Source organism: Echinops telfairi, unplaced genomic scaffold (assembly GCF_000313985.2).
Source record: "Echinops telfairi isolate 266 unplaced genomic scaffold, ASM31398v2 ScPeMD7_60;HRSCAF=208, whole genome shotgun sequence".
NCBI lineage: Eukaryota > Metazoa > Chordata > Mammalia > Afrosoricida > Tenrecidae > Echinops > Echinops telfairi.
Window position 1 is genome coordinate 42,384,427 of NW_022103958.1, and position 22,409 is coordinate 42,406,835.

Consider the following 22,409-nt stretch of genomic DNA (forward strand, 5'->3'; position numbering starts at 1 on the left):
TTCCTCCTGCAGTTGGCATCATTGCATCGGTTTTGTGAGATGGAGGAAGACTCTGTGGATTGGTGTTGGACATATGGGTTAATGGGCTAATGTTGGACTTGTGGGCTTGGGCAGCACTGGGTTGGGATGTTTTCTTGATGCACACTTAACCTTTATATAAAACTCTCACTTCACATGAGTTTCTGTGGATTTGTTTCTCTGAAGTACCCAGACTTACACAATCAGGAAACGAAAGGTAGCTGTTTACCAAGCGTGTACAAAAGATCTGTTTCCCCAACTTAACTTTGCCTGATTTCTAAAAATGTGCTTCAGGGCAGTATTCTTTCCTTCAGACTTACCTATAGCTTAGTGGCGAGTTGGATTCCAAGTACAAATCTCCCAGGAAAGTACATAATGAGGATCAGAGTTTGATTTCCATGTATTTATGCATTTGGATAAATGTCCCAACAATGCTCATTTGTCTTTGTTTTGTTTAAGGATTGTTCAAGTTTAGAAGAATATAACATTGCTGCAGCCTTGCTCCCCCTGACCAGTGCTTTCTATAGGGTAAGTTTTGTTGGTTTACATGGAAGCTCATGATGATTTATATCTGTGCACCCAGTGGTTCATCAGGGAACCACATGAATCTGTGTCCTCAGCATACTTAAGACGTGATCTGTGGCTGTGTTTTCTATACCATCTGTTGCTTGTGATGTGTAGGAAATATAACACAGAACACCAAATCATTTTTCAGAGCTACACTCTCCCCCATTTCTTCCATGCCTTATTTTCATTTCTAGAACCTGAAGTCATATTACGTATGGATTAGTTCACATGTTTGCCAGTGTCCTTCCTTCTTCACTCAAAAAGTAAATTCCATGTAGCTGAGCACATCTCTGTCTTACTTGCTGCTATCTCCCAGGGCCATTCAGTAAATGTTTGTTGAATGAAAGAGTGGACTCAACAGGGACAGCAATTAGATATATTTGTAAGAGTTCCATTTCGTTGGCATTTTCTGCAACTCTTTTGCGAATTCTCTGGAATGTGTAAAAAATTTGTTTTTCATCCTGTCACTTATTACAGTTCTGTCCATGCCTTCTCATAAAATAGAGGAGTTCTTTTGGCAAAGGGTCCAGAAGTTCTCCTTACGCTCGCTTTTCCTGTGAGATACCTAGAAGGAATGCGATAACCACACTCAGAGCACAGCATTTACTGTGCCCTTCTGGAATGTGCAATGGGAAGCAACCTGGGCCAGGCGGGCTCATTCACTGTGGAGCAGCCTGCACGGTCAGCTTCAGGAGGCCCAGGACTTCAAGGAAATGGTTATAAAGGGATCCTGGCTTCCGCTATGACACACTGCGTGTATTCCGAGTCAGGATAGCTTATTCCTCATTCCCAGATCTGTTGGTTGGTCCAAGATGATGTGCCTAGACATAAAGGAGCCATGCCTTTGGATGCTGACAATATTCTTTCATGCTTTTGCTCTAATAGGCACCCAATAAATATTTACTTACAAGTTGTTCTTTGGAAAAAAAAATCTGTCCACAGTCTGGGTTGAAAATGAGACCCGAAGTTTCTCTACAATCAAGAGCTCTTTCTCTGCTGCTAAGTCATTGCTTACTTATCCCTGTTTCTTGCTACGTTCCATCTCCTGGTTTTCTAACACAGAAAGTGGATTTTAAGAGGTTCAGACCTCTGAGAACTGGCATGTCATACCAAGCATGCTTCAGGAAACAAAGGAAAATCCAAAGTAATGCTGAAAATTGAATTTTGGACTTGGACACGAGAGACAACTGACTGGACCTTGGCCAGCATCTTGTGGTCTTTCCTCCCTAGCTTAACACCCAGCTCCAGCCCTCTCCAGGTTCCTGCATCCCACACATGCTAGTCTTGTTCTCACAACTCCAGAGTTTTTGCCTCATTCCCCTGGCAGCTTGGAGAGTATTGTCACAATAATAGATCCAGCCTCTGCCAGACTCTAAGCTACCTAGGAAATTTGTCGCCGTGTCTCAACATTGTCAGAAAACTAGGTTCTTCACGTGGTCGTTTGTTCAATAAAATGGCATTGAACTTTTTTCTCACTTTACACACCTAAGTTACTTACAGTGAGAAATCACGTGGTTATAAGAACACTGAAGAAAATAAGAATTGACAGTTGAAACTCAATTGCTCAAGTCACTCACGATTGGCTTTTTAATAAGCTGAATCATTGTCCATTGTATGTCAATGAGGCTTTGATCACGAGAGCAGGACCACCGTGTGAAATAAGTGATTTATCTCAGGGACCAGACCTTACAGGGCTGGGAAGTCTGAAGCAGTCTGGAAATCTGGGGATCTGCCTAGTGGGGTTCCACTGGAGCTCCCCAAGTTGCCACCACCCAGGTGCCACTGAAATGGAAAGCCCTGCGTGTGCCGCACATTCCCCATGAGCAGGCACACACCACAGGAGCAAGGAGAGAGACAAAGGCACACACCAGAGACAGGAGAGAAGCTACTTCCTCCTGCAGCGTCCCCTCAAGACCCTCACTAACCAAGCTGAAAGTTGTGCCAGTGGAAGAGGAGCAATGTTGCTAAGGTCCAGCTCCACTATCACAAAGCAGAGCAGAGGAGGATGGGTTTGGAGCAGAGAAGCAGTGGACTGGTCAGTGATGCTCTAGGGTCAGGGAGGGTGAATCACACTGACTCGGACACTTCTAAATCTCTGTCTGGTGGGGAAGTGTTTCTGGTGCCGAGCAGTTCTCTTAATGCAGGAGAACTCTGTCGTTTAAGTTGCATTATTCCAGCTTTCGTCATACTCCTTAGACCCACTGCCCGCCAGTTGACTCTGACCCATAGTGACCTTCTGTCGCGTTTCCCGGCCGTTCATTTTAGGGGAGCAGATAGTCTTGCCTTTCTCCTGAGGAGCAATGTAAGCTCCTGGACCTTGCTCAGCAGTGCTTCAGAGAGTGGACTCAGCTCTTTGGCTTGTTTATAGTTACTTTTAAAATATTTTAATAACATTTATTGACCTCTTTTTCCCCAATGCTGCAAAAGTTTATTGAGCAAGTAAACATACACAGGGTAACATACTAGGCAACGTCATTGGCTGCAAAAGGAATCAAACATTGACTACCCCCCCCCACACACACACACACCCAAGGAGCTTAAAAGTCTTTTCCGTGTTGCACATTAAAATTTTCTTAATTTCATTACACATTAAGAAAATCAGACTGGCTACAATTCTATCAACTAGATGGACAATTTAAAAATAACACAGATACATAGAAACTTCAGAAAATATCCCCCAGACCAAACTCACTGCCATCAATTTGATTCACACTCATAGTAACGCTCTAGCAGTGGTTCTCAACCTGTGGGTCGTGACCCCTTTGTGGGTCGAAGGACCCTTTCACAGGGTTGCCCGATTCAGAACAGGAGCAAAATGACAGTGATGAAGTAGCAACGAAAATCATGGTATGGCTGGGGTGGGGGAGCAGTGTCACCACACCGTGAGGAACTGTGTTAAAGGGCCGGTTTCCAAGACTGAAAATCTTGACAGGAGAAGACAGCCTCACCTTTCTCTTGTATTGCTGCTAGTGGGTTTGAACCGCCAACCTTGAGGTTAGCAGACCAACACACCTAACCCACAGTGTTAATCGGACTCCTTTAAGATAGCGTAGAAAGGTTAAAAAAAATGCAATGTGGAAGTCCCTGTTGCCACCTCCATCCCCTTTCCTCTGAACTGTTGTTGGCTTCTTTCCTACTGGAGGGAAAAAAAAATCATAAACTTCACATTTTTTAAACAAAAGATACCAGACCATTCACAGGTCTTCCCACTCCACTCTTCATATTTACTAGTACTTCTCAGAAATCCTTCCGTAACAGCTCATGAGAGTGAGTCAAAAAAGTATTGCTACATAAGTGTGTGGTATACTGTCAGTGCTGTTCAGGACCTAAGGGTTTCCTCTCTTTCATCAACCCTCTACCCTACCAAGCATGTCTTTGGGTGGGGGTTAGGTCCTTACCATGGAGAAACATACTGTGTGTGTGTGTGTGTGTGTGTGTGTGTGTGTGTGTATGTGTATATATATGTTACTCACCTGTTGACAGCAGAGGAATCATTTCAAAGCTGATAGTAACCTTGGGCTAGTCTTTGTCTACTGTCTCAGGGCCTTTTTGTTCAGGGATGTTATTAAGAGCCTTAATTTAGGTAGGGGGTCTTATCTAGGTGTTACTCTTTTGGATGAAATACCATTAAATAGTAAAATAAAAGTCCATTGTCAAAGCAGAAGTAGAACCAAAACAGGATATCCCAACAATCACAATGAGCAATCAGGGAGCCCATGAACACCTTCACCACGAGCCACTATTGGTGTCTCCTCAGTAATCTGTGTATCAGAGGGTCGCCGTGTTGTTAATAACCCAGGTGATCGGGTAAGTGTCCTGGGTCCACCCAGATATGATGGATTCCTCTTCTGTGACGCATAGCTGTTGGTTTACCAATCCTGACAATTGCTCTTAGGAGAACTGGCACTCTCCTTTAGTACCCATTCTAGTGTATGTTTACTTAGGGGAGAAATATGTACCGCTCTACCTTAAGTTCAAGCACCCTGAAGCAAAGCCTTTCCATATTCCAAAGATGTCCCACATACTTACAGGATGTCTTCTTGATCAAGATTGGTCTTTTATTCAGCCTAAGAGCATTACTCACAATCACATTCTCACTGGGGGAAAATTCATTTCTTCAAACTTTTCATTTTATTCAGCCTAGAAAAGTTTCTTTAGAAAATAGTTCAGCCCTGCAGGTTTATTTTTCAACTGCTTTATTGAAGTATCATTTATAAACCAAAAATTCACCCATTTTAAAGGTACAACTCAGAGGTTCTAATGTAGTTACCGAGTTGGACAGCTATCACAGTCTAGTTTTAGGACATGTCCATCAGCCCTAGAAGAAACCGTCTGCCCAGTTTCAACACCAGCCTTCCTGTCTCAGTAGACTGAACTTTTCTGGGTGTTCATAGAAACGGGATCATCCAAAATGTGTTTCTTTTTGTGCCAAGCTGCTTTCACTGGGTACATTGTTAAGGTTCATTGATGTTGCTAGATTTCTATATGAATGTTATTAATAAGAATTGTCTAAGCCCAGAATTCTTAGGTCACCTGTATATTCTAATATATATACAGGATATGTATATATATATATATATGTCTTACTGTAGATAGGACCGTCTATAGATAGTGCTGATGGGATATAATCAAACCCGCTTTCATTGTATGAAGATAACTGCTAGGAGGAAAATCTTATGGAAATATGAAAAATGTCATTTCTTCCGATCTCCTTTTTATTAATTGGTAAAGGACAAGAGACATTCTGGAAAATCTACAAAATAAGAAAAGAATGTTGTTCTTCTCAGGCTTCATGATCTGGATCCATTGCATTTCCTACAACAGGTCTCAGAGGACTGCATTTTTGGCACACAAAAATGAAGTTGGGGGGGGGTGATGGATTTTTTTTCCTGCTGTTAAAAGAAGTATTAATCTTAAGAATAAGTTCGTTCAGCAGAAAAACGTTTCTGAGCGTGACGACAGGCCTAAAGCATCATCTCTGGGCAGGCTCCAAGGTTGGCCTGGAAGAGGGGTGGCATGTTTATTAGAGCCGATGCCTCCAGCCCAGTGGAATTTTAGGACGGCCAGAGAATTCGTGTATTGCTTTGGTTTCCTCCCTTCATTTTCTTCTTGTCCTTTAGGACAGTGTAGCATTCCTTCCTTCTCCTCCCTCTCGGCAACCTCCTGCTTCTCTCAGTTCACTCAGAAGTGTGGAAGGACTACTCCTTTTTCCTAGCTCGCTGGGGGAACCTCTGCTTCTGGGAACTGTGAATTACTGTATATTTAGAATGACTGTATGTTTTTTATATTCTATCCACCATTTAAGCTAATAATATATGGTAAGTCAAGGATAATGTACTCAAAGGCTCTAAAATAGGTAATAGTGTATATTTCAATAAGAAAATAAATAATAATTTTATGGAATTTTTTACTTCTTGCCTTTGATGTTTAAAAGTTGGGGGTCCTTTTATTCAAACCCTAGAAAATAAGGCAGCCTGCTAGAATTCTGGCTCTTGCTCTATTCCAAAATAAATGTGGTGCAGTTTGGTTCAATAGACATTGAACTAGCACCATGTCCAAGCGTTGGAAATATAAAGATGAACAAATCAGGCTCTCTGTCATGGAGTTCACAGACAGTACTTACAGAGAGGATTCCATTACCCTCGGAGTGGATTCTAAGTCATAGTGACCCTGGAGTGCCCAGGAGAACTAGGGTTTCCAAGGCTCTAATTTTAAGGAAGGAAGATGGTCACATCTTTCTCCTACCAAGCAGCTAGACCGGCAGTTCAAATCCATCTATTGTCCACAGGAGAAAAACTCCCGACCATCTGCTTTCATAATGATTACAACCCATTAAACACTCCCCGGCAGTTCTAACTGTTATCTGATGCCATTAGGAATTGCAAACAACTCCATGAGCAAGGTTTTAAAAAAAGGAGAGAAGGGTGTGTGTAGCAAGGCCTCACCTTAGACCATTTTTTTTTCTTTTTTAACATTTTATTAGGGGCTCATATAACTGTTATCCCAATCCATACACACATCAATTGTGTAAAGCACATTTGTACATCGTTTCTCAAAACATTTTCTCTCCATTTAAACCCCCGACATTAGGTCCTCATTTTTCCCCTCCCTCCCCGCTCCCCCCTCCCGCATGAGCCCTTGATAGTTTATAAATGGGTATTTTGTCATATCTTGCCCTGTCCGACGTCTCCCTTCATCCACTTTTTGGTTGTCTGTCCCCCAGGGAGGAGGTCACACACAGTTCCATGTAATCGGTTCCCTCTTTCCTACCCATTCTCCCTTTACCCTCCCTGTTTTGCCACTCACACCACTGGTCCTATAGGGCTCATCCGTCCTGGATTCCCTGTATTTTCAGTTCCTATCTGTACCAGTGTACCTCCGCTGGTCTAGCCAGTCTTGCAAGATAGAATTCGAGTCATGGTAGTGGGAGCGGGGAGGAAACCTTTAGGAACTAGAGGAAGGTTGTATTTCTCATCATTGTTACATCGCACCGTGACTGGCTCATCTCCTCCCCGAGACCCCTCTGCAAGACCATTTTTATGTGATCGAGGTCTAATGATAAATACTTAGAGATAGGGCAGCTGTACGTCTTCCCATGGACACACTGTCATGCGTGACTTATTGTCTGTAGATCCCTTCAGCAGTCATTTATGGTGTGCCTGTTAGATCTCAGATGCTACAAGAAGGGTGGATGTAGGAACCTCCCCCAACAGCCTTTAATTCCTGCTAGCTGTTAGCCCCCTTTCTCCTTTTCCCTCTCCCAGCTCTCCCAACAAGACCAAGATGACTCCAAACCCTGCCTGCCCAATTAGCAAGACATGTACACTATCTTGTAAGACCTTGAATTAGCACCTGCAGCTGTGCTGTTCCCCCCCAATCCCATTACCCTGCCAACCTGATAAGAATGTAAGGGCTAGAATAACCCTTCCCTTGAGCCAGCCCCCTATCTTGAACTATAAAAAGTTTGGAATTTCTTTGTTCTGGATTGAGAGGTTTTCCAGGTGCTAGACTACTTTTGGTCCAGTTGTTTAATAAAGGCTTTAATTATTAGTACAGTGGTGTGGTTAATCTCACCCATTTACAACAGTGGAGATGATAGTAACCTCTATTTGAGCATTTCTTATTGTGACAAACACTAGCTAAAGCACTTTATACACCTTGGACTATAATCTTCACAAAAATTTTATAACTTAGGTGTTATTGTGGTTTCCATTTTGCAATTGTGTAAACTAAAGCTTGGATAAATTTAAGTGGCTTTCCATAGGCAGATAACTATTAAGTAGAAAGAGGTAGAATTCAAACCAAAGGGATTTCCAATGTGGCAGTATGGCAATGTGGCATCTACACTGCCACATTAACCCCTCCCCCCCAAAAAAATCCTCACAACTGGACCAATAGACAACATCATGATAAATGGAGAAAATATGAAGTTGTCTCTGATTTCATTGTACCTGGAAGCATAATCCATGCTCATGAAAGCAGCAGTCAGAAATGTGCTTGACACAATGGATGGATGGATTGTGATGAATTGTACGAGCCCCCAATAAAATGATTAAAAAAAGAAAAAAGAAAGCAGTCAGTAAATCAGAGGACATTGAGTAGGATAAATCAGTTGTAAAAGCCCTCTTTGAAGTGTTAAAGAAGCAAAGGTGTCACTCTGAAGACTAAGGCTTGACCATTCCAAGCCATAGTTTTTCATCTGCCTTACATCCATGTCAAACCTGGGCAATGAGTCAGGAAGGTTGGAGCATACCATTGACTCTCGGAAGAACAGACAAATCTGCCTCGGAGAAAGCACAGCCAGAATGCGAGGAAAGAGTGACTTTGTCTCACATACTTTGGCATGTTATCAGAAGGGATCAATGATTATGAGGATAGACCGGGACCAGATACTGTTTGGTTCTGTTGTGCACAGTCTCTGCCACTCAGAACCCACTTGATGCCACCTACCAATGACAGCAAGATGGCACAGTGAAACGCCTCCTCTCTCAATATCACAATATCACGCTACAGCGAATCAAACACTGAAATGTAGGATTAAATGCAAATGTCCCTTTAAATGTATGACTAACAAGGAAGTAGGGGAAATTTGCAAGGTTGAGAAGGAAACCTTGGGAGCAGAGTCCAAAAGAGCATTTTAGTGCTAGCTAAAAGTGCAGCTCACAGGGCAACATCTAGCAACACCTGGAGCCCAGAACCTTCAGTGTTGGGAAGGGAGGCTAAAATTTGTAACCAGGTTGTAGAAACAATTTCTAAGCCACAGTAATCTCTTACCTGCATGATTTCTTCCTTCTTGGCCTTCCTGCTTTCATCCCCTCCCCCTTACATTCTTTTATGTAAGAATTGCCACTGGAGATCAAGGCAGACTGCCTTCAGAGTCAGCCAGACAGTGAAGGGAGGACTGTGAGTTATTCTAAGCCCTATGCCTTACAGCCATCACCGCAGCTGCCAGAGTTAGAGTTAGAAAACATAAGTCAAATTGTGGCATTCTTCTACTTAGAAACAATATCTCCCTTCACCCCACCCCCACCTCGCCCCCACGACTTCTCACCTCACCCAGAGGCGCTGACCTTCCCTAAGCCAATTGTGCAATTTTGTCTGCAGATTCTTCATCTCTTTTGTTTGCGATTTCTCAGGGAGTCCTATCCCAATTACCCCCCTTAAAATTTTGCCCATCCTTTGCCTGTACTTTTGCTCCCCTTTACTCGGTTGGTTTTGTTTTTGTTTGATGTTTTGCTTTACACTCATCACCTTATAATACTGATTTTCTGTATCCTGCCACAATGATGTGGATTCCACAAAGGTGCTATTGTTGTTGTTGTCATCGTTCGTGAGAGTGTGTTTTTCACCCCCATTGTGCCTGGTATATATTTGGTGCTTAACAGCAGTAAATAAAGAAAATTCATGAAATGAGAAAACAAAATACAGTACAGAGGATCAACAAAACCAAGGGATGATTTTTGAAAAAGAATAACGAATCCACACCTCAATTTTCTATAACCCTAAAACCTATACCTTGAACCACTACGCAGCACACAGCTCCAGAAATATAACTTCCTCCTGCCCTCATGAGTTTACCATCTAGTGAGTGAACACTAGAGGCATCTTGCCAAGGACTTAATAGCTGTGAGACCCCTTAGTCATGTTATGTTTCTTCCCATTGTCTTATCTTTAATAATGATGAATAAACATAAAAAAATAAAAAGTCATTGCTATCAGGTTGATGCTGACTCAGTGATTCCCCCAGGACAGAACAGAACTGCCCCATAACGTATCCAAGGCTATATGATCTTTATGGAAGGAGACTGCCCATTTTTCTCATGGAAAAGCATCTGATGGGCTCAACCAGTTAACCTCTAGATAGCAGCCAGGTGCTCGGCCACTCCTGAAAACCAAACCCAACTGCCATCAAAATGATTCCAACCCATAGTGACCCTGTAGGGTAGGATAGAATGGCCCTTATGGGTTTCCAAGACTAACTCTCTACAGGAGTAGAAAGCCTTGTCTTTCTCTCATGGAGCATCTGGTGGGTTTGAACCTCTGACCTTGTGGTCATGTAACCACTAGGCCACCAGGGGTCCTCCTTAACCACTAAGGCTCCTAAATGATAATAGTATCTACCCTACAAGATTGTGAGAAGGTTTAAAGAAGATAGCATATGTGAAGAACTTACTTTCGAACACACAAGCCATCAGTAAATATAGTGTCTGCTGTTGCTTTTATACTTTGGACGTATTGTCAAGAAGGGCCAGGCCCTGAGAAGGACACCATGCTTGGTCAAGGAGAAGGTTAACCCAAATAGAGAGACCATCCATGAGATGGACTGCTCAGTGGCTACAACAACTGTCTCAGACATCACAGTGACTGTGACTTGACTGGCAGTGTTTCCTTCTATGAGATACTGCCAACTCAGGGGCACCCATAACAACAGTACATGCCACCGATTCTTTCTCTCCAGCCCTTATTTGTACCCTCTTTCTGCGACTCCACACATCAGACACAGCTCAACTCCCACAGGAACTGCTGTAAATGTGATCAAAGCAAAATTCATCAATCCCCTAGGACTCAGGCATTCTCAAACTATGGCCCGCAGGCCCCATGCGGCCAGCCAAGGACATTTATCCGGCCCGCTGGGTGTTTTTGCCCCGTTTGTTTTTAAACTATAGTCTGGCCCTCCATTGGGTCTGAGGGACAGTGAACTGGCCCCCTGTTTAAAAAGTTTGAGGACCCCTGTGGGCCTAGGTAGATGGACTGGCTGCCTGGCACGAGAATGAACACTCAAACGGATCTTCCAATCAATTCCCCTTGATTTCATGCTGAGTACTTAGGATGATGGCATGTCAATATTGAGGGGTGGGAATTGTAGAAGAATAGAGGTCATTCTCCGTGTTGAGCTCTTAGATCTGGAGAGTGTTGGGATCACTCTTTAGGTTCCATAAGAGCCTTTCCCCCACCGCATGCGTGTGTGTGCATGCGTGCACACACTTACTGGTCCTGCAAATGCTGGTGATTTAAATGGAAAACAGAGGAAATATCTGACTCCCCGGTGGTCTGAAGGCAAGTATATGGGTTGAGAAACTGACTGTCACTAAGTATGTGACATTTTGGGATGTCACATATTTAGTCAAGCCTCTATCTGTTCTTCCTATTTTTTTCAGCAGAATTGCAAATTCACATGCTTAAGGAAAAAAGATAAGCAGGTAGGATAATTAAAGAGGAAATTAGTGAACTAGAAAAGGCCTGCTGTGTGAAAGGTGCACCTGTTGTTTATAGTTCTAGGCCTTTGCTGTCGAACCAAAAACCATGGGAATGGTGTTATCAGCTCATTTTTATATTCAAAGAAACCTAAAATCTACTTTTTAAAAGCTTTTCCTAGTCAAGTATTAATAGTCAAAACAAAAATCTACAGGCTGCCAGTTCGTAGGACCGGTATATGGTCTTAATTTATTTTCTCTACATAACCTCTTGGGGTTCTAATATCCCTTGCAATGACTGTGCAGAATCACAGACAAAAGTCATGCTTACAGCCTATGCAACCACGATGTGTCGAAGGGATCAGGTGTAAGGCATCATCAGAACAAAAAATCTTACCATAGTGAATGATGAGGGGAGTGCGGAGTGGAGACCCAAAGCCCATTAGTAGGCCACTGGAGATCCCCTTGCAGAGGGGTCTCGGGGAGGAGATGAGCCAGTCAGGGTGTGATGTAACAATGATGAAAAATACAACTTTCCTCTAGTTCCTAAATGTTTCCTCCCCGCTCCCACTACCATGACTCGAATCCGACCTTGCAAGTCTGGCTAGACCAGAGGATGTACACTGGTACAGATAGGAACTGAAAATACAGGGAATCCAGGGCGGATGAGCCCTACAGGACCAGTGGTGTGAGTGGCAAAACAGGGAGGGTAGAGGGAGAGTGGGTAGGAAAGAGGGAACTGATTACAAGGAACTATATGTGACCTCCTCCCTGGGGGATGGACAACAGAAAAGCAGGTGAAGGGAGACGTCAGACAATGCAAGATATGACAAAATAACAATTTATAAACTATCAAGGGCTCATGAGGGAGGGGGGAACGGGGAGGGAGGGGAAAAATGAGGACCTAATGCCGGGGGATTAAGTGGAGAGAAAATGTTTTGAAAATGATGAGGGCAATGAATGTACACATGCGCTTTACACAATTGATGTGTGTATGGAATGTGATAAGAGTTGTATGAGCCCCTAATAAAATGATTTTTTAAAAATTAAAAAAAAAAGTCATGCTTAAAGGGCTTAATAAGGAAGCTAACACACTGTAATGCCCCTGAGAAAAGCTCAGAGTTGAGTTGTTTATCGGGACGTGTTACCGAGTTCTGTCAGATTCACTAATAAATGTCCACAGGACATACGCTTTTGTTGTAATCCTCAGTGGTTAGCCCAAAAGTACGCAGCGCCCCTTCGCTGGGTCTGTGACTCCAACTTCCCCAGAAGCATCCCACCCTGCAGCCAGTCCTGCACAAAAGCTCTCGACTTTCCTTGCTCAGTGGGTTGGGAAGCTCGTGCTCTGACTCCGGTTGTGCTGCTGCTCCTCTGATAGTATAGCTGTCCTCTGGACCCAGGAGGGTCACCCACACAGGGATCTCCGGTCCAAAGGATATGCTCCACTCTGGGCTCTTGCTGGTAAGGAGATCCTGCTCCCTGCTTCTCTGAGAGCTCATTGTACACACATCGAGATGCCACTCCAGGGAGTCCCGTTGGAGATTACTCAGTCTCCATCAGTTATCTTCCCCCACCTTCTTGCCAGACCCACGCAGGGAAAGGTCGTTTGGTGGGGGTTAGAGACTTTGCCTAGAAAAGCCACATTAAAATAATTCACTGCCCCTGCTACCAGTATAGAAGACAATGAGAATCGTAGAATTTTAATTTGAAAGTATAAAAAGCACCAAGGAAAAAGAAAATCCAGTTGGCACTAAGTCACTTCTGACTCCTGGCACCCTTTGTATGTAAGAGTAGAACTGTGCTCCGTCAGGTTGTCATTGGCATTTTCTGGCCTTTTCTTGGAATCCCCGGCCTTTGCTTCGGAAGCATCACTGGGTAGACTCAAAGCTCCACCCTTTCCGTCACAGCTGAGCACCTTATCCATTCGCACTGCATCTTAAAAGAATAGGTTCGCCTAAGCACCAATTTTTGATAAGTTTCTACAGAGAGGCAATTACTAAGCCCTGCTGGAAGGAGAGAGATGAGAAAAGAATGAAGTTCAGAACCTTGGAGGGAAAATTTCTGGAAAGAGGAAAGGAAGAAAAGCCAAAGAGTGAGACAGCACAAGAGGATCGCATGCTGGGGATCAGGTGACGTTGCCCAATTTCTGCATTGGGGTAGAAGCATAAAGAAAGTTGTTCATCTGAGAGACTTTCAGTAGGCTAAGTAGGGTCCTTAACAATCGACTGGTTGTGTATTTTTACAGACAAACCATGAGAAAGGAAAGAGAACTAGGGGCTGCAGTCAGGCCCTCGTGGCATCGGGTGTATTCTGTTGGCCCTGCCAAGTACATTTCCTTTTTTTAGAAAAGAATGTCATTTCCGATCAACGAGTGGATGCACTCTGCTTTGGAATGAAGGAACAATGCCCTCTTTCCCTTGACTCACAGACACAGGATGTGAGGGCAAAGCAGTGTTGACGGAAGGAGGCCTCCAATCCCCTGGCGAGCCACGCAGGATGAGAGGACTGATTACAGGCCTGCCCTCAGGCTGATTCCAGTTATGCCTCAGACTCTGTATGCGTGGTCTCTAGGATCCTGCTTCGGGAGGGTTCTGAGGCAGCCGCATTATTCCAGATTCAGACTCAAAAATAAAATCTGAACATTAAAAGGAAAGAGAGAAATAGTTATGATGATACATAAAGGCCCAGATGAGACTGGGTTTTATTCATGTGCAAAGGAGAATTTAGAAAATTTGATTTTAGAGTATTTCATATTTTTGAATGAGCTCATTTAAAGGATAAGCCATAAAAGGATGAGCAATTTCAGCATTGGCATAGAAGCAAACAGAAAGTTGTTCATTTGAGCAGACTTTCAGTAGGCTACATAGGGTCATTAACATCAGGTGGAGAAGCAGGAAGCCATCACACTATTTGAATACCTTGGTCCCCCCAAAGCTATGATGCATGGAATTACTGCCTCAAGGGTCTCCATGATATGTTTAGAATGTGTTTATATGATTAAATACATACTCTATTTTGGTAAATGCCTCTTTTCCCCGAGTATTACTTAGACTGATTGAGGAAAGTAGCTAATTCTTGACTTCCTTCAGAAAACACATGTGAGAATCTAAGTGGGAAATTGGAAAGTGAGCACATCTGGGGTCCCTCCCACAGGACTTACACAGATGGGAAACTCTTCTGGACAGGGCTCTTGTGAGCAGACATTCTGTGCACCCACAGCTCTGCCACAAAGACTGGATCTCATTTCCACTGTGTTACAGGAAAGGGGACATCTGCAGCCGCAAGGTCAGAGCAAGGGCACCACCAAGACTGTAGGAGGACAGCTCAGGCTTTGAGAGAGTCCACTTCCAACTGAGAAGAGCAATGGGGCGGCTCAGGCAACATAGCAGAAATTCCTAATTATCCAAATATGCTCCACTTTGCTGTCTCTCACATCTGGGACTTGCAAATAAGACTTTATTTGACGAAAGGCTAAAAGCTACATGAAAAAGGCTGCAAATCATTTCATCTTTAAAAAGTCAAAAACAGATTTGTTGGCTCTTCATTCTTTGTATTTTTGCTGTCCAAGAAGCTCTGAGAGGAGCTCTGGTGGTGTAGTAGATACTCGTTGGCCGCTAACCACCAGGTCAGCAGTTTGAAACCACTAGGAGAAAGATGAGGCTTTCTACTTCCTTATGAGTTACAGTCTTGGAGGCCCACAAGGGCAGTTCTCTCCTGTCCTGTAGGGTCCCTGTGAATTGGATTTGATTCAGTGACAGTGAGCTTAGAAGTCAGCTGAGCTGCTAACCACAAGGTCAGTGATTCGAACCCACCAGTTACTCTAATAAAGTTACTCTAATAAAGGCTGGGAACCCCACTGGGGCAGATCTGCTCTTTCCTTTGAGTTGAAATCAACTTGAAGGCAGTGAATTTGTTTCTAGTTTGGGGATTTGTTTGTTTGTTTGTCTGTTTGTTTTGGGGGGCATGTTTTTCATTCAGAGCATGTCACAAAAATGTTTGTTGAATTGACTTCTAAGAAGCATATCTAAGGAGCAGCACAAGAGCCCAGGTCTCCTGATTCTCAATCATAAATTGCTGTGTATGAGTTGTAGTTCTTTGGCCTGGTCCGTGATTTCCCAACCCTGATGCACACTAGAATTTAGTGCTTTTAAATACCCACTGTTCCCATCCCAGGCCAGTTAAAGCCAACACGTCGAGAGCTGAGACTTGAGCATCAGTCCCTAACAAGTTCAACCACTGCTGGACTCAGAAGTCTCTAAGGCTCCGAAAATCCTAGGACATGTCGTTTGTTCACTTGCACACTTCACCTGGAGACACTGGTTGTAAAGACAGACTCTCCAGGTCTCGAGTGAGAAGGGGGACTGTGACACTTTCAGGCCTGAAAAATAACCTCAGGTCTTTAAGTTCAAAATCCTAAAAGGCAGGTTCATGAAAAATGTCTCCACCTATTTTTTTGTGGTAGGGACTTTGGTAGGCTAAATAAAGGACCTAAACATAAAATATCCAGCCCTCACCTTTGAAGAACTCATGATTTATTATAATGGAGTTAGGAAAGAAGAACCCATAAAATACAATAACATAATAGAGCTGACATTGATGGAACATATTCAGGGTGCCAGGCGTTGTACTAAGCATTATACATATATCAAGGGTCTGCACCCTCACAACCACAACCTTGAGAGGTTACGAAATAGGAAATTTTACTTTTATCTTCATTTAACAGATGAAAGATCTAAAACGCAGTAACATTAAGTCACTTGCCCAAGGGGCTTAAACTCAGGCAATCTGAGTCAGATACTCAGAGCGTCTTAAATCCAGGAGGAGCCTTGGTGATGCAGGGGTTAAGCACTCATCTGCTTACCATAAAAACCAAAAGTTCACAAAGATCTATCATGATGGTAGCATTATATCCTGGCGAAATAGCCACATGGCAGCCGAAAACCGTATGCCCCAGCTTGTCGTGCATTCTTTCCAAAAATCGGGACTTTTTTTAAATGCCGCGGGACGCAGGAAAAATTATTAAAAATCTGGACTGTTTCACCAAAAGTGGGACATCTGGTCACCTTAATTTAGCATTTGTTTGAGTTTTTTTGTTTTTTGTTTTTCAGAATTATCACAAAAATAAAACACCATCTATAGAAGCGCCAATCAATGTTAAGTTGCATCCTATATTACAAATATCTGATTCACGATCTTATTTTACCATGAACAATTACTGGTGATGATCAGAATTTCACTAGCTTCATGCTAATACCTGTGACTTTCGTAAGATATTTTTTTCCTGTAAAATAGGAGTGAAAGTACTGCTCAAAATTCTGAGAGGTGAATAAATAATCGGAGGTTTGTTTTCCCTCATGCAAACCCTAGAATGCTTCTTCTGAACCGTTCCCTGGCTGCCACTTTCATTCTTGTTGTCCCCCGGGTTGAGACATTTGTATTGGACTGGAATTTTGGTCCATATACTAAGTCATTGGTTTCCCAATTGTATATTTGGTGACTGGATCCGTTATATTATAAAGCTGTGGTGTTACAAGGAAGCTATGTAATAGCTATGAAAAGTTTTCATCGTTTGAGGGGCTAGGGGTAGGGCAGACCCAGAGGGTAGTTGCAGAAACTCTACTTGGCCAAAGCCAAACTGTTATCGTTTCCATCAAAGGAAGTTGATTGCAGCTGACATGACTTCTGGGAAATGCACTGCAGCTGACATCTGGGCATGGAGCATGCCAAAGTGTTATCTTGAAAAATCAGTTCACTCAGATTGGAATTTGCGTCCTCTAGAAAGGTTGGGGGCGGGATTATCTGGACTATATCATTTTACTGTTTATTAATTACCATATAAACGTTGCAACATAAAATGGAACTCTGCATCACAATCAGCAGTTACTTGCTCTTCCTTAAAGAGCCCTGGTGGCACTGCCAGTCAAGCTGCGGGCTGATAATCTCTAGGTCAGCAGTTCAAACCCGCCCACCAGCCTTTGTTTCCCGTGAACCGCCCTTGCCAAAGGCTTCTGCCAGCAACAGGAGAGTGGATGCTTGCTTCTTTGTTGAATGGCCACCTGCAGAGGGTAGATGTAAATAGATTATAAATAACTCCTATTTTTGCTGACACTTAATTTGAAAAGCATACTTCTTGCAATGCAGGTCATTGATGAAGAAGTCAAAGAGAGCAGAACTTCCTAACACTTCCTATTAGCATAGAATCAGACCCCTGAGTCCATAAATGTGTCCCATAAATGTGAACTCAAGTCACAGAAGGCCCAGCATGTTAGGCTAAGGAGTCTGGCCTGAGATGATTCTCGAAGCACTAAGAAGTCTCACATGGTTGTGTTTCAAAAGCTTAGAGCTGAGTGGAAACAGAGGTCACGCAGGAGGTTGCTGTGGCGTCCCAGTGATGTGAAGGCACTTCTCAGGAGAGCCACACCGGAATGCTCTTTGTGGCATGGTTGCCTTTTAGCAAGGTTTGCGAACCAAATGCTTCCAGAGGCAAACAAATAGCACAAGTGAGTTAAGCAGGCCACCCAGAGGGGACGTGTCCAGAGCAAGCTCACACTGCTGCTCCAGGCCTTCCCCCAGGCAGGATCGTTGTCACCATGCCTTTCTGTTGGCTAAGGGGAGCTGGGAATTTAGATTTTACATAATACAAGTAGAACCCTGGTACCTGACCACATCAGAACTCTGATTCCAACACGCAATGTCGAGAAATGTTTGCATTGGGGCTCTAAGGAAACATCCGAATCCAACCCGATGCTTGTGATTTTTGTAAACAAAAGCAGTTCCCTTTTCGGTCACTCGGCGTTAGTTGGCCTTGTTAGTACGCATTGTTTAAACCCTTTGCGGCTGTGTCAAGCATTTTGCTATAATTTTCTTAGTTTTTGTAACTTTTGGTACTGTTTTTAGATAAAAAAACATGGGTCCTAAGAAAGAGTTTTTTGAAAAGAATCATCATGATAAGGAACTGGTTACCTGTGTTATCGATATTGTTGATGATAATTTAGTAAAGCCTTTTAAAAAACAGTTAAGGAAACAAACAGCAGACCACATTAGATGGGGTATTTTTTGGAGAAAGCCAGCCAGGTCCTAGTGGAAAAAGGCAAAGAAGGAAAAAACTCCCGAAAAGCAGCTACCAGTTGATTTTCTGGAAGGGCATTCTCCTTCCAAACAATGCCTCGCTCTCCATACCTCCTCTCCACATCCGTGTCCGCAGATCCGGGTCCATCTCAAGGTATGGGCCAGACTCTAGTTGTTAAAACCTTTTTAAATGTTGTGTTTCTTATTTAAATTATATTATCTAACTCTGAACTTACTTACTTTGAAATTGCTGTGTCATGTTTTGTATAAAAAGGCAAGGTTAGGGTGAACACTTGGTGATCAAAAACAGATTAATACGTTTTGTTATTCCTTGTGGGAAAAACTGATTCAGAACTCGACTGCATCTTGTCGCTCCTTCTTGTCGCTCCTTCTAGAACAGATTAGCATCAAGGTCGAGGGTTCTACTGTATCGCTTCAATTTTAAATGTTGGCTCGAGTTTCTTACACCCCTGACCGCTAAAACAAAACACACTACAGCCAGACACTGCTAATAATAGAATGACAGCTTTGCAGCTTCTAGAAGCTGTTAACTCCTTCTGATTTTACATTCTTTTTCAAGAGTATAGTATGAAATAGGGAAAAGATGAGGCTGTCTATTCTCATAAAGGTTTAAAAGCCTCAGAAACCCACAGGGGCAGTTCTGCCCTGCACTATAGTGTCTCCATGAGTCAGAACTGGCTCAATGACGGTTGAGTTGTTGTTTAGTGCAAAAATAGACCTAATCTTTGGAACCCAAAAGTTCCAGGTTTGAATATTGGTTCATCCAGAGTTATCTTCAACAACTATTTAAGCCTGGTGACTGTTGGATTTTCTTGATAGAGAGCAAACTTGGGGACAAGTGAGGTGATAGTATCAGCACCTAGCATTACTGCCTAGCACAGTATAGCAATGGGTCAGACGCAGCAGCAACTGGCTTGATGGCAGTGCAGGACCAGGCAATGTACACTGAATGGCTTTGAATCAGAAGTCACTCAAGGGTACCTAACAACAGTAACAACATAGTGCCTGAAACATAGTAGGTACACAATGAATATTTGTTACATGAAAAACAAGACATGAATTGAATACCTGTTCCATCCGTCACTGGCTATACACTGAAGAACAAGAGACATAGTTGCTTTGCTTGTAGTGGCAGGGCCAGGGTTTTTACCCGCAGCAGCATTATAAACTGCTATCCTATACTGTCCATCGTCCACGTTCTATCTGGATTGCATCCCAGCATGTGCGTTTTCTGCTTCTCTTGATCGTGTTCATGGTGGTTGATAGACTTCACGGTGACGTTTTGGCCCAGATAGCAGTGAGCTCTCCTCCACCTCTTCTTGGCCCCTTGAGGGTTCTGGTCCGCTGCCTGGGGAGTCACAGGGCACACTTGATTATGTTGGTTTTCAATAAGCCTTACTGTTTTCATTTAGGCCAAGAACTCTCTGGCCTTAGAAAAACGTTTGGTGAGGTACAGCTTGGTCACATAATTGAGAAAATGTAAAACTCATGACTCTCTGTGTGGGTAGCCAAAGAAAAGGCTTTATTAACAACTTGTCCCTAAAGAGAACTTTATAAATAGGTTACCCTTCCAGTTGAATTTGCTTAGGTAGCGCTGTTAGTCTCCGATTAGTCAGCATTGTTAGCATTTTTGAGAAGTCATAGATTTGATGGGGATTTGTGGAGGAGCCGCCGAATTACAGAATTATTACAGCAGAAAATAAATTATATGGTGCTATAAATACTTGACTCAGTGACTCAGCAAATTCCCTGTAGGTCCAAAGTGCAAACATTTTGTACCTAACCCATGAAGTCTGTTTTTAATTTCTGCAGCTTTGCAACTACCCCCATTTGTCACAGATACATTTTTACATGATGTTAGTGGCATAGAGGTAGAGCTTCCTTTCCGAGGGAGGCTAACTGTTGGAGAAGTGCAGGCAGCGGGGAGCCTGCCACCGGAGGAGTGGGTCAGTGTCAATGGAAGGGGATTACCAGAAAGAAGCCCTTGCGGGGACTGTGAGAAATTATCTGGGTGTTTTTACACGCTCAGGTGAGGTTTCCAGCTAATAAAATTATCATTAGCATTGTAATCTGAGAGACCATCCCCTGGAAGAAAATATGTAATTAATCATCTGAAATTCAGCAAGCACTTCATGTGCCTCCACTCTGTGTGAGAATTTGAACAAGGCAGTCGAGTCCAGGCCAAGAGTGCCAGGCCTGGGCTCCACCTGCACACATAAAGGATTTGTATTTACTTGATTAATAGTTTAATGCATAGTTTGGGAAACAAAAATGAATTAGTGGCATCATATCAAGTATTTATTATCGTCTCTTAGTGAGCATATAAAAAATAAGGAACGACCTAGGAATTGATGCCATACAATATATTTTCTTACAAAATTCTTTTTGCCTTGATCATTTTTTAAATTACACATACTAATATTCTTTATTGTTAGTGCCTTTTACTTCATTGGCTACTAAAATTTTTTAAAATTTATTTTAATTGTTTTGTTTTTTTAAGATCATTTTATTGGGGGCTCTTATAGCTCTTATAATAATCCATACATCAATTGTATCAAGCATATTTTTACATATGTTGCCATCATTATTTTTGAAGCATTTTCTTTATATTTGAGCCCTTGGTATCAGCTCCTCTTTTTTCCCTCCCTCTCCCCTCTCACCCTGGTGACCCCTTGATAAATTATAAAGTATTATTATTTTCATATCTTATACCATCTGCTGTCTCCCTTCACCCACATTTCTGTTGTCCGTCCCCCTCAGTAGGGGTAGGGTGGGGTTAATGTGTTGATCATTGCAATTGGTTCTCCCTTCCTCCCCTCCTTTCCCCCCCTTCCCCCTACTAAAATCTTTTTAAGACAAGGTTTAAAAATGCTAACCCATCTTGTGTAATTCTGAGGGAGATTTTGACATGACATTTCAACACATTCTTGAGCAAAAATGGTCTTGTATGTAATAGAAAATAGAATGAAATAATTGTAAGAGAAGTATAGATGAAGTTCTCCTTAAGATGGGAAATACATGGGAAATAATCAAGGCAGGCATTTTGAAAGAGGTAGTCCATGGGCCCTTGGGCAGTGGATAGAGTTTTAGCCGTCAGTGGGGACTGGAAAGAAGGATGGAGGCCAAGTGAAGGAAGCAGCTTAGCCCGGGTCGTGAGCATGCTCAGCACCCAGAGCACGTAGCCCTTTCACCTGCAGAAATAACATCCACAGGAGGACATTTTTTCAGGCAGTAAAGAAAGGCAGGTGTGACTTTATATATAAAAGATCGGTTTCTGGTTTCAGTACTGTTTGACTAGCTGTGTGACCTTGATTGTGTTCATTACCTTTCTCTGTCCTAGCACCCTCTTGTGAAAGTGAAAAATAAAAAAGGAAAGAAACTACATCCATAATTCAAAGCCAGTAAGTGATATGAATGTGGCACGTTCTATGTGTTGGTGTGTGCCTGCATACTTTCACGCCTGTGCACAAGGTTCTGCCCCTTATGCAGGCCGAGTTTGGATGCCCTCCTTGAGTCAGGGGCCCTTTTCAGTACCCAAACCAGACCTCCCAGCCAGGGCTGACCAAGTGAATCAGGAAGCATATGGCTTCTCCCACCTTGTTCAATACCCTTTGCCAGCTTCACGGGTCCTCTTTCCTTCTGAGTTAACCTTCCAGTTCCCTCCTGACGTCTCAAAGCCTTCTTTCCTGTTTAGTTGTAGACAACTGGGTAAAGGTACTCAGGACCCTACAGGGATATGCCCTTTAGGAAGAACTAGACCTGAAGTTGTAAAAATGAAATACCAGTAGTAAAATTGTGGGCATTAATAACTGGCAAAGAGGACTGTTGGGGGGAGAAGAAAACTAGGGCAGTGAATTTTGTGATGTTCTGGGAGACATGGAAGTGGGGTTGTGATTCACTGGAGCTTGAGAACTAACAGTTCAATGTATCTTTAGAGTTATTTATTCTTAGTATCAGATATGTCTTGACTGTTCTTAGCCAGCTAATTAATTATCACCACTTACTGGTTTCTTAGAGTCCTAGTGTAGTTGTTGTCTCACC

At 42.9% G+C, this 22,409-nt stretch overlaps 1 protein-coding gene across 1 annotated transcript in view; it reads left to right on the forward strand.

Moving 5' to 3' along the window:
* The window catches only part of SBF2 (SET binding factor 2), a 353,360-nt gene that overhangs the window by 235,073 nt on the left and 95,878 nt on the right, over positions 1-22,409 (forward strand). The window contains exon 17 of the mRNA XM_045291145.1: positions 478-546. Coding sequence (XP_045147080.1) covers positions 478-546 — 69 coding nt within the window. The remainder of the gene's footprint in view (positions 1-477; positions 547-22,409) is intronic.